General features: G+C 37.2%; 1 protein-coding gene across 1 annotated transcript; it reads left to right on the forward strand.

Moving 5' to 3' along the window:
- Positions 1-7,904: 7,904 nt before the first annotated feature.
- LOC139952310 (CD209 antigen-like protein C) lies at positions 7,905-9,833 on the forward strand. Its single transcript, XM_071951401.1, has 2 exons — positions 7,905-8,374; positions 9,434-9,833. Exons 1-2 carry the CDS (start codon positions 8,068-8,070, stop codon positions 9,613-9,615), a joined length of 489 nt encoding a protein of 162 aa, XP_071807502.1. The 5' UTR covers positions 7,905-8,067; the 3' UTR covers positions 9,616-9,833.
- The last annotated feature ends 2,301 nt before the right edge of the window (positions 9,834-12,134 follow it).

Consider the following 12,134-nt stretch of genomic DNA (forward strand, 5'->3'; position numbering starts at 1 on the left):
TCAAAGTCAGTCTTTGTAGAAGTTCTATAAATCCAATGTCATCTTTGTTTTCATTTATTGGCAAACAAATAGTGAGAAAATGTCACTATTCAGCTTACTCAAAACTGTTCAAAAATAGTACGATGTTAGCGTCAACACGACAAGCATTTTACTCAAAGCTTTTGGTACAAGTCATGTGTTTAACACTCGCCAACTTTGTTTTAAATCAAAGTTAGCTGAAAACAAGTTCACCTGTAGTCATTTTGTGAGTTGATTACATCTGAACGTCCAAACAGCAGCCCCATGAAAAGCAAGGGGGAAATTAGTGGCCATTGCAGAACTTGTTTCTCCGACCAGCACATCATCATCTGGATAGAAGTCGTTATCATCTGTCGAGTTAGGATCCCATTCGAACAAGCGTCGACAACTCTTAGCACCACCAGTTCGGCTTGGTTGCAAGACAACAATCGGTGAAATCTTTGGCCCTTGAGGGCACCAGTTCATTTAAGCAAGCAACAACTACCTTCTGCTCAACGCTTGCATTTAAAACACAGTGCAAAATTGCGTCTAGCTTGTTTATATTTTGTGAGACATTACAACATTGAAGTAGACACTAGGAGTACATCTAATTGAACTTCACTGAACAGAGCACATATCAACCATTGCACTTGGGCCTTTTAGGTCATCACGAGTTCCAGGTGGCCGAGGGGGTCCACCGACAGGCACAGGTGTTTGCACGACTCTGCTTTTTTTTTGGCCAAAATTTTCAATAAAAAATTGAACAGAACTCTCCTTGTAACTTGTGTTTTATTTGCATCAACCCTATCATCCCCCCCCCCCAATTCAAATATGGAAGGCCCATCTTATCCCGATGGAACCGACCCCCACACTATAAGGACCTATTATATAGCCCCCTACAGTGTGGGGGTGGGTTCCATCGTGTTAAGATGGACCCTCAGGCCACCATGTTTAACTACAATGCAGTTGGGTATGTATAAAGTCGCTTTTAGCTAAGTTATTTTTGCGCATATGTAATTAGGTGAAAAAAATACACACCCGTTGCTGCACTGCGTTCAAATATGGCGGCCAAGTAGACGACTCAAGTAATAATGAGATATTAGTCTTCAACTTTGGGGCAACCAAAACTTAAATTGAATCACCCCTACAAATTAGCCTTTATTTTCGTACACACAAAACCAAACTTAAAATATTTAAACCCACAAGGCTATAGCCTTGCACACATTTCCAAGCAAAATTTGATAAAACCATAAGGCTATAGCCTTGCCTACATTTTCAAGCATAATTTGATAAAACCCTAAGGCTATAGTCTTGCAAACATTTTCAAGCAAAATTTGATAAAACCATAAGGCTATAGCCTTGCCTACATTTTCAAGCATAATTTGATAAAACCCTAAGGCTATAGCCTTGCAAACATTTTCAAGCAAAAACCATTTTCAAGCAAAATTTGATAAAACCATAAGGCTATAGCCTTGCCTACATTTTCAGGCAAAAACCATATGGCTATAGCCTTGCACACATTTTCAAGCATAATTTGATAAAACCCTAAGGCTATAGCCTTGCAAACATTTTCAAGCAAAAACCATTTTCAAGCAAAATTTGATAAAACCATAAGGCTATAGCCTTGCCTACATTTTCAGGCAAAAACCATATGGCTATAGCCTTGCACACATTTTCAAGCAAAATTTGATAAAACCATAAGGCTATAGTCTTGCAACCATTTTCAAGCAAAATTTGATAAAACCATAAGGCTATAGCCTTGCCTACATTTTCAGGCAAAAACCATAAGGCTACAGTCTTGCAACCATTTTCAAGCAAAATTTGATACTCCATAAGGCTATAGCCTTGCCTACATTTTCAGGCAAAAACCATAAGGCAACAGTCTTGCAACCATTTTCAAGCAAAATTTGATAAAACCATAAGGCTATAGCCTTGCCTACATTTTCAGGCAAAAACCATAAGGCTACAGTCTTGCAACCATTTTCAAGCAAAATTTGATAAAACCATAAGGCTATAGCCTTGCAACCATTTTCAAGCAAAATTTGATAAAACCATAAGGCTATAGCCTTGCCTACATTTTCAGGCAAAAACCATAAGGCAACAGTCTTACAACCATTTTCAAGCAAAATTTGATAAAACCATAAGGCTAAAGCCTTGCAACCATTTTAAAGCAAAATTTGATAAAACCATAAGGCTATAGCCTTGCCTACATTTTCAGGCAAAAACCATAGCCTTGCACACATTTTCAAGCAAAATTTGATAAAACCATAAGGCTATAGCCTTGCCTACATTTTCGAGCAAAATTTGATAAAACCATAAGGCTATAGCCTTGCAAACATTTTCGAGCAAAAACCATAAGGCTATAGTCTTGCAAACATTTTCAAGCAAAATTTGATAAAACCATAAGGCTATAGTCTTGCACACATTTTCAAGCAAAATTTGATAAAACCATAAGGCTGTAGCCTTGCCTACATTTTCGAGCAAATTTTAATAAAACCATAAGGCTATAGCCTTGCCTACATTTTCAAGCATAATTTGATAAAACCATAAGGCTATAGTCTTGCAAACATTTTCAAGCAAAATTTGATAAAACCATAAGGCTATAGTCTTGCACACATTTTCAAGCAAAATTTGATAAAACCATAAGGCTGTAGCCTTGCCTACATTTTCGAGCAAATTTTGATAAAACCATAAGGCTATAGCCTTGCCTACATTTTCAAGCATAATTTGATAAAACCCTAAGGCTATAGTCTTGCAAACATTTTCAAGCAAAATTTGATAAAACCATAAGGCTATAGTCTTGCAACCATTTTCAAGCAAAATTTGATAAAACCATAAGGCTATAGTCTTGCAACCATTTTCAAGCAAAATTTGATACTCCATAAGGCTATAGCCTTGCCTACATTTTAAGGCAAAAACCATAAGGCTACAGTCATGCAACCATTTTAAAGTAAAATTTGATAAAACCATAAGGCTATAGCCTTGCCTACATTTTCAGGCAAAAACCATTTTCAAGCAAAATTTGATAAAGCCTTGCCTACATTTTCAGGCAAAAACCATAAGGCTACAGTCCTGCAACCATTTTAAAGCAAAATTTGATAAAACCATAAGGCTATAGCCTTGCCTACATTTTCAGGCAAAAACCATAAGGCTACAGTCTTGCAACCATTTTCAAGCAAAATTTGATAAAACCATAAGGCTAAAGCCTTGCAACCATTTTCAAGCAAAATATGATAAAACCATAAGGCTATAGCCTTGCCTACATTTTCAGGCAAAAACCATAAGGCAACAGTCTTGCAACCATTTTCAAGCAAAATTTGATAAAACCATAAGGCTATAGCCTTGCCTACATTTTCAGGCAAAAACCATAAGGCAACAGTCTTGCAACCATTTTCAAGCAAAATTTGATAAAACCATAAGGCTATAGCCTTGCCTACATTTTCAGGCAAAAACCATAAGGCTACAGTCTTGCAACCATTTTCAAGCAAAATTTGATAAAACCATAAGGCTATAGCCTTGCAACCATTTTCAAGCAAAATTTGATAAAACCATAAGGCTAAAGCCTTGCCTACATTTTCAGGCAAAAACCATAAGGCAACAGTCTTGCAACCATTTTCAAGCAAAATTTGATAAAACCATAAGGCTATAGCCTTGCCTACATTTTCAGGCAAAAACCATAAGGCTACAGTCTTGCAACCATTTTCAAGCAAAATTTTATAAAACCATAAGGCTATAGCCTTGCCTACATTTTCAGGCAAAAACCATAAGGCTACAGTCTTGCAACCATTTTCAAGCAAAATTTGATAAAACCATAAGGCTAAAGCCTTGCCTACATTTTCAGGCAAAATTTGATAAAACCATAAGGCTATAGCCTTGCCTACATTTTCAGGCAAAAACCATAAGGCTACAGTCTTGCAACCATTTTCAAGCAAAATTTGATAAAACCATAAGGCTATTATAGCCTTGCAACCATTTTCAAGCAAAATTTGATAAAACCATAAGGCCTACATTTTCAGGCAAAAACCATAAGGCCTTGCAACCATTTTCAAGCAAAATTTGATAAAACCATAAGGCTATAGCCTTGCCTACATTTTCAGGCAACAACCAACCATTTTCACAGAAATTTTCAACTGAAATTTTCACAGGTTTGTTATTTTATGCATATGTTGAGATACACTAATTGACAAGACTGGTCTTTGACAATTACCAATAGTGTTCACTGTCTTTAATGAAAACTTAAAATAAAGTATTAAGTCACATATTCAAGCTCCGTTGTTTGACGTCTCTGAAGTTATTCTTGTTATGAAGAATCTTTCAATCAAATTCTAGCAATCTTTAGCGAAATATTTCTGGTAATGGACACTAATTAAAGAATTTTTGACGATTCTGCTACAAACGCTTTAAGTGTTGATGTGATCTGCTTGTTCACATCACATGTTGATGGTTCCAAGGCTGCAACAGGTGTTTTACTTGTCTCCCTGTCGATTAAAGAAGTGCACAGTAGTAGACCACGTCAGCACGTTTTCTCAACCGATTCTGCTTAGAACGAACGCTTTAAGTGTTGATGTGATCTGCTTGTGTGTATCACATGTTGATTGTTCCAAGACTGCAACAGGTGTTTTACTTGTCTCCCTGTCGACTAGAGAAGTGCACAGTAAACCACGTCATCAGGGTTTATCTAATGGTCCAATTTATAACAGACTTTGGTTTGAATCTGTATCGATAATAAACAACAAGAAACTGATTATTTGATTGAGAAAGACTCACATAGGGTAAGTCCATTATTTTTGTCAAATTTGGGCTTAAAATTGAAAAAATTACAAGGGGTAAGTCCCGCAGTTTAAGTGAACATTTTGACCTATGAAAAAAAACCACAGGGGTAAAGTCCAGCAGTTTTAATCAATTGGGGTCTAAAATTGAAAAAATCATCACAAGGGGTAAGTAAGTCCAGCTGAGTTTTGTCAAATTTTGGCCTAAAATTTAAAGAAATCACAAGGGGGTAAGTCCAGCAGTTTGAGTCAATTTTGGCCTAATTAATTGAAAAATTCACAAGGGGTAAGTCCACCAGTTGAAAAGTAAATTTGGGCCTTAAGTTTGAGAAGTAATGAGAAGTAATGATGACATGTTGTCTGAAAAATGCACTTGAACAAGTTAAATAAGTTTTATACCGTCTTTCATTACCTGTTGTTCAATCACATGTTGGTAGTTCCAAGGCTGCAACGAGCTGTTGTACTTGTCCAGCTAGCTGCAGAAGAGAGTAGTGCACGTCAGGGTTGGTCCAATATTTTATATTGGTTTGAATCTGTACTGATATTAACAACAAAATACTGATTAGTTGATTAAGAAAAATCACAAGGGGTAAGTCCAGCAGATTTAGCCAACTTGGGCCTAAAATTGAAAGAATCACACGGGGTAAGTTCAGCAGTTTTATCAAATTTGGGCCTAAAATTGAAAGAATCACAAGGGGTAGGTCCAGCAGTTTAAGACAAATTTGGGCCCATAATTGGAAAAATCACTAGGGGTTAGTCCAGCAGTTTTATCCAACTTGGACCGAAAAATGGAAAAATCACAAGGGGTAAGACCACTGTCAAGCAGTTTTGGCAAAATGGCTTAAAATTGAAAAAACTACAAGAGGTAAGTCCAGCAGTTTTTGCAAATTTGACCTAAAATTGGAAAAAAATTACAGGGGTTATGTCCAGCAATGTTAGCTAATTTTGCCCCAAAATTGGTCCACCAGTTTTAGCAAATTTGGGCCTAAAAATGGAAAAATCACAAAGGGCAAGTAAGTCCAGCAGTCTTAATCAATTGGACCTAAAATTGGAAAAATCACAATGGGTAAGTCCAACAGTTTAAGCAAATTTTTGCAAAAAATTTGAAAAATCACATAGGGTAAGTCCAATAGTTTTTAGCAAAATTTTGCCTAAAATTGAAAGAATCACAAGGGTTAAGTCCAGGAAATTGGGCCAATTTGGGCCCAAAATTGGAAAAATCACAAAATTAGGGAAGTCCAGTAGTTTTAGCAAAATTGGGCCTAAATAGACAAACCAACACAAGGGGTAAGTCCTGCAATTTTAACCCATTTGGGCCTGAAATTGGAAAAATGAATCACAAGGGGGGTAAGTCCAAAAATCGGTCATCGAAGTTGCGAGATAATAATGAAAGAAAAAAACACCCTTGTTGTCACACAAAGTTGTGTGCTTTCTGATGCTTGATTTCGAGACCTCAAATTCTAAATCTGAGGTCTCGAAATCAAATTCGTGGAAAATTACTTCTTTCTCGAAAACTATGGCACTTCAGAGGGAGCCGTTTCTCACAATGTTTTATACCATTAACCTCCCCCCATTACTTGTCACCAAGAAAGGTTTTATGCTTATAATTGTTTTGAGTAATTACCAATAGTGTCCACTGCCTTGAACAAAATAAAACAGGGATATCTCACTGATGTAAATTAGAAAATATATTATTTCATATCGAATGAAACGGAAACTTTTCCGGGGGGGGGGAATTTCATTAAATAATTCCACAATAATCTAAGGAATCCATAAATTTACTGAGGCCAAATCATCATCCAACGATTTGTTTACCACCACAAAACAATGTCCCATTGCATAATTTGAGGTCCTAAAAACACCCCCATTGGAAATTAACATGGGCTGAAGCAGGATGTTTCAAAAGAGGGCGCTATCACTATCAACAGAATCTCCGAGAGAAAAAATCTCCTGCCACACCGAGTTGTGCCGAAAAAATCCCCAAGTTTCGTTAAATTCTTTTAGTGAAAATCCTTAAGAACACAATCATCAAAATCACAAACATATGATAGTCACTTACATTCACATCTGTGTGGTAGTTGTTTCTTTAGAACGAAGTAAAATCTTGAAATTGTTGAAGAAACGCACGACGTGTTGTCTCAGTACAGTCCATGTGTCTTTAAAAATGGCGGCACGTCCGTGCAGTTTTTGTGTCACGTGATCCTGCAAGTTTTTACTAAAATAGTCTGCTGCATGAAACGAAAAGGCGTTTTCATTGGAAAAAAAATGTCCTAAATTAGCCACGAAAATGTTAGCATAAAATTAAAAGACCCCTAAACAAAAAGAAAGCAAAGGAAACATTGAAAATTTGAAAAAGATCTAGCAGTTTACAAAATTTGTTCCAGAAATGTCGCCCTCTCGCGGTCATTGTTGACCAGGGTTGACCTCATGAATATTGTTATTGATGACAGTTGCTGACCATTAATTTTTTATTGTTATGAACGAGAACAATTTATTTTATTGTTTTGTGGAATAGCAAACGAGATAATACTTCTTATTTTAGCACGATCTGAAAACAAACTTACCTTTCTGTGAATGCATTAACACATCAATTGAGTACTTTGGGAGAAACTTCCCACTGATATTTTAATCCGGCCTGATGACAAGACTATGAAGAATATTCCTTATCTTTATTATATTACTTAGAAATAACACGCCTTTGGACAATAAGGTACGGTAGCTGGCATATTGGTTAATGGTGCATGCAACAAGTTAGTCACTCCTATTTGCTCTTCAAGGTTTGCCTCCAGCTTTTATAATACAATCAAAAATAATATTGCAGAAGAAGGCAGGGCGGGGCCTTCCAAATTAGAAACGTAACAGCTAACTGGAAATAGCCCACAATCGAGCAGAGCTATCGTCCACAATACACCGATCCAGTAGGCTCCGCCCACGACGCACGTGTGAGCAAGAACACGTGGGGCTCTCCAACGCCAGCTTTCTGCACAACTCTGCCACGCGCGCCAAGATACGCGCACGCATGTCGGACCTTTGTTGCGTTGTGATTGGTCAATACGCAATGGGCGGAGCTTAATGGATCGGTCTTACCCCTTGCGTGTTGTTCCGATACTGACAGGCACTTTATTTGTGTGCGTCGACTCTTCATGTTGTCAGCTCTGGTGTATTTTCCCCCTCAACTTGATCCTGGCTTGATTAGCATAGGGCTATTTTAGTGTTATCATTGAGCAGCAAATAAGTTATTTTACTGCGGGAAACTGAAGCATTGACAGTTTTTGAACATTAATCAAACTTTTAACTACTAATGGCATCTGTTTTGATCAGTTTGATGTTACTATTACTGGTCTACCACCACGTAGACTGTACACGATGCCTTGTTTCATCTACCAATGGTAGGTTTGGTGAAGAATGCCCATTAGATTGGATAACATGGAGGAGCCAATGCTATAAAATCATCAGCGATTTATTAACGTGGAGAGAGGCCAAGGAGCAGTGTATCAAGATGGATGCTTTATTGGTCGTGCCGTTGTCAAAAGATGAAACAAAGTTTCTGCTGACACTTTTCCGAAAACCCAAGTTTTGGATTAACTGCAATGACATCGAAACTGAAGGTTGGTAATTTGCATCTTTGATAGTCCCAAAGCCCCATGCAATGACCGCGCTTTCGAAAATTGACTTCATGAGGCACTGTGCACACTTTGTAATTGTCAAAGACCAGAGTTAGTTCTCACCTGCTGTATCCCATCATAAGCATAAAATAAAACCTGTGAAAATTTGGGCTCAATCGGTCATCGAAGTTGCGAGAAAATGAAGGAAAAAAAAACACCCTTGTTGGACAAATATGTGAGCTTTCAGATAGGAATAAAATACTTCTAGCTCGAAGTTTTTAATATTTTAGTGAGAAATTACCTCTACTCAAAAACTCGTTGCTCGTTACCAAGTCAGTTTTTAAATTAATATTGTTTTGAGTAATTAACAAACGTAAACCTTCCCTTTAAGGCACTGGACGCTATTAGTAATTAGGCTTAGGGCTTACTCGAGAAAAAAAATCTGAAAGCATAAAAACTTACTTGGTACTGAGCAATGGAGAGCTTGATGTACAAAACATTGTGTGAGAAACGGCTCCTTCTAAAGTGGCGTAGTTTTTGAGAAAGAGGTAATTTCTCACTGGAATAATTAAAAGACTTCAGGCCTGAGCTTTAAATTTACGCATATCAAAGCACACAAACTAATTTGTGCAAAGAGGGTGTTTTTTCTTCATTATTCTCGTGCAACTTCGAAGACCAGTTGAGTCAAAGTTTCACAGATTGGTTATTTTATGCATGCAAGGGATACACAAAATGAGAATACTGGTCTTTCTCAATTATTACCAAAGGTGTCCAGTGCCGAAATGCGTCATTATTGCGATATAAACAACCTTTCTCATAATATTGAATCATCTCATCAAATAATGGTTGTTTACTAAAAAGTTTCAGTCAAAGAGTATTAGTTTAGTTTTAAGCAAACCATCTCTAAAACGTTTCCAAGGATTTTTCAAAATACAAAAAAATAAATAAATATACTTGTCACAGGAAACTCCATGTTGTCTAATGTTCCGAAACTTAGCGGTGGCATTTGGGGGTACCTTTTCACATTATAAATGATTAAGTAAATATATATTGTTATTTTAGGTCAATGGGTGTGCCAGGAGGATGGAGCAATGGTTCAATACAGAGAATGGCGCCAGAACGAACCCGATAACTTTGGTGTTGAAAATTGTGCAGTAGCATATTACGAGGGATGGAATGATTTGTCATGCACCAACAAATGCCCAGCAATATGTAAGCAAAAATCACCAATGTTGCACTTTTAAAAGTGGTTTTCTTAACAACAACCAACGAGTCACAACAGTTTCTTAGCATTTGTGGTTTAAAGGCACTGGATTATTTGTAGCCAGTCAAAATAACTTTTAGCATAAAAACTATTTTGGTAACGAGATAAAAATGTCCCCATTATGCGAAAATACAAAAGCAACATGAGAAAATCATTCATTCAACAACTGTTTCCTTTAAGTAAGTGAAAAACAACATATTATTTTTGAAAAACCTACACAATCTGATTAGTAATTGTGCCATTTTGTGCATTTTAAGCACCTCAAGTTATACATTATTCATCAGAATTATGACATAATATTGTAAAGACTATAATATAGAGGCATGGATGTTAGAATAAAAAATAACTAGTGAAACATAAGTAACTTGTATGATATAGATGGAAATATTAATTTTGGTTTTGTGTTCGCAATGTAAACTCAGTACTTACACAAGTTCTCTGAGGAAAAAAACCCAGGCATATTTTTCAGGTGGGATTCGAACTGTAAAGGTCTTGGGTTTGAATCCCACTTGAGATATTTGCTTGTAGTTTTTGTCACAGAGCTCGTGAAAGTACAGAGTACACAGTTCTCACACACATCGGTGTATACTTGGTAAACCAAACTAATATCTAATGATGTAGATTTTATCATTGGACCTGTTGTACAGTATAAACATGTATAATGATTATAGCGATCATGGTCAACAGAATAGTCTGGTTCCTTCTGATGAAAATGACATTTAAATTGTAATGCTGTGTTAAGACTAATTCCTTTCAATGTATATTTTAGTAACAAATTGCTTTATATTATTTCATTTCATTGTGTTAGGTTTTGTGTCGCTATAGTCTTGTAGGCCTATTATCTTGTAGGCCTCCATTGCCCTGGTCTTGGCCTTGGTGCCCCTTCAAAGGTTTACCATAGACTTAAGATTTTCCAATGAAAGTGCCATTTCCAAAATGAAAATAGCCTTGCGATCTCAAAGTTGAAATACCAGGCCTGGTCTCGTATTATTATTGACCTTATGCATTGACGTCATCCAGCAGCCATCTTAGAAGTAAAACGGTGACGAAACACTCGAGACGCACAGATTTGTATGCGCAGCGCACAGGATTGGCCAATGAACAACCGCCTTTTGACCTCAGGGCGAGGGCGCCCTACTGAAATGATGTCATGTGCATGAGGTCTATAAGTAGTCAAGGGGATCCAGCAACAATGGTTGTTAGGAAACAACAATGGTTGTTAGGACAAAACAATGGTTGTTACCACAAAACAATGGTTGTTTAAACAAGAAGTAATTATCTTTAAGTATCATCAAGGTCAACACACTAAGGTCATGAAGCAATGATGCAAAACAAACACAATTATATTTTACCATGAACACTTTATTATTAACAAGTCAATTTAGCTCAGGCCTTGAACAACAAATGTCTACAATGTACCTCATGTTTAATGTTTCTATAGTATTACAGAAACACAATCAATTTGCCTAATGCATTGAAATTACCATATATTTTATGGATGATTCTCCGTTAGTATAGGTATAGGCAAAAGTTAATTGCTAGCTGCACGCAATGTAACTGCCTTCCATTGGTCTCCATCGCTGACGAAATATGCGCAAAGCGTACACGTTTCTATTGTTTTGTTATCCCCAGATCAAAATTCCAGTTGAACCTAGTTAAACTTGGTTGAACCTACAGTAGTTAAACTGGGTTTAAATGGAACTAGATGAAAACCAGTTGATAAACTCTGTAAACACAGTTAAAACCAGTCGGTTTAATATGGAAAATGGACAGAAACCTAGTTGAACACTAGTCCAAACCAGTTGGTTAATATGGAAAATGGACGAGTTTGGTCACTGTCAAGTTGAACCAGTTGACTGGGTTCAACTGGAATTTGACCTGGGTTAACAGGCATGATATTTGGTCTTTGAAAACAGTAGGAATCTTTTTTGGAGTGCAAGGGCTGAGATGAACACATGGTCTTTTAATGGACTTTTTCAGGCAATTTAGGTACAGTTTGTAAAACTTTTCCCAGCACGGGCAAAACAATAGGAAATCAGACTGAGGCTGTGTCCAAAATGGCGACTTTGGCTACAGCTATGGCTAGATCAGGGCGTCTGCAAGTGTTAAAGAATAAACCGGATTGAATAACCCCTTTGCTGCTATGAAAGTTGCCATCTTGTAGGTCAAACCGTATGCAGGTCTAAACGTGTACATCAAAGAAACGCGCACCACTACCGGTTTGATTTCTACGGCACAAGCACGCACACACACAGGCACATGCTCGCAGACGCCATCTTGTACGGCAAATATTTGAACAGTGATGTCATATTCAATACGGTATGGTCTATAAACAGACGCGTGTGATCTAGCCCTAGCTGTAGCCGAGGCGGCCATTTTGGACACGGTCTAAAGTATGAAGATTATCATGTCTATAGCAAAGATGGCGGCCAATGCACGGGGTCAATTATTATTCAAAAAAAGATGCATTGAGGAATTTGTATTGGTCACGTATAAATA

This window comes from Asterias amurensis, chromosome 20, assembly GCF_032118995.1.
Source record: "Asterias amurensis chromosome 20, ASM3211899v1".
In the NCBI taxonomy this organism is placed as follows: domain Eukaryota; kingdom Metazoa; phylum Echinodermata; class Asteroidea; order Forcipulatida; family Asteriidae; genus Asterias; species Asterias amurensis.

Coding starts and splice junctions, on each gene's coding strand:
- LOC139952310 (XM_071951401.1), top strand. CDS start 8,068: ATGGCATCTGTTTTGATCAGTTTGATGTTACTATTACTGGTCTACCAC. Junction 8,375..9,433: donor CAATGACATCGAAACTGAAG/GTTGGTAATTTG, acceptor TTGTTATTTTAG/GTCAATGGGTGTGCCAGGAG.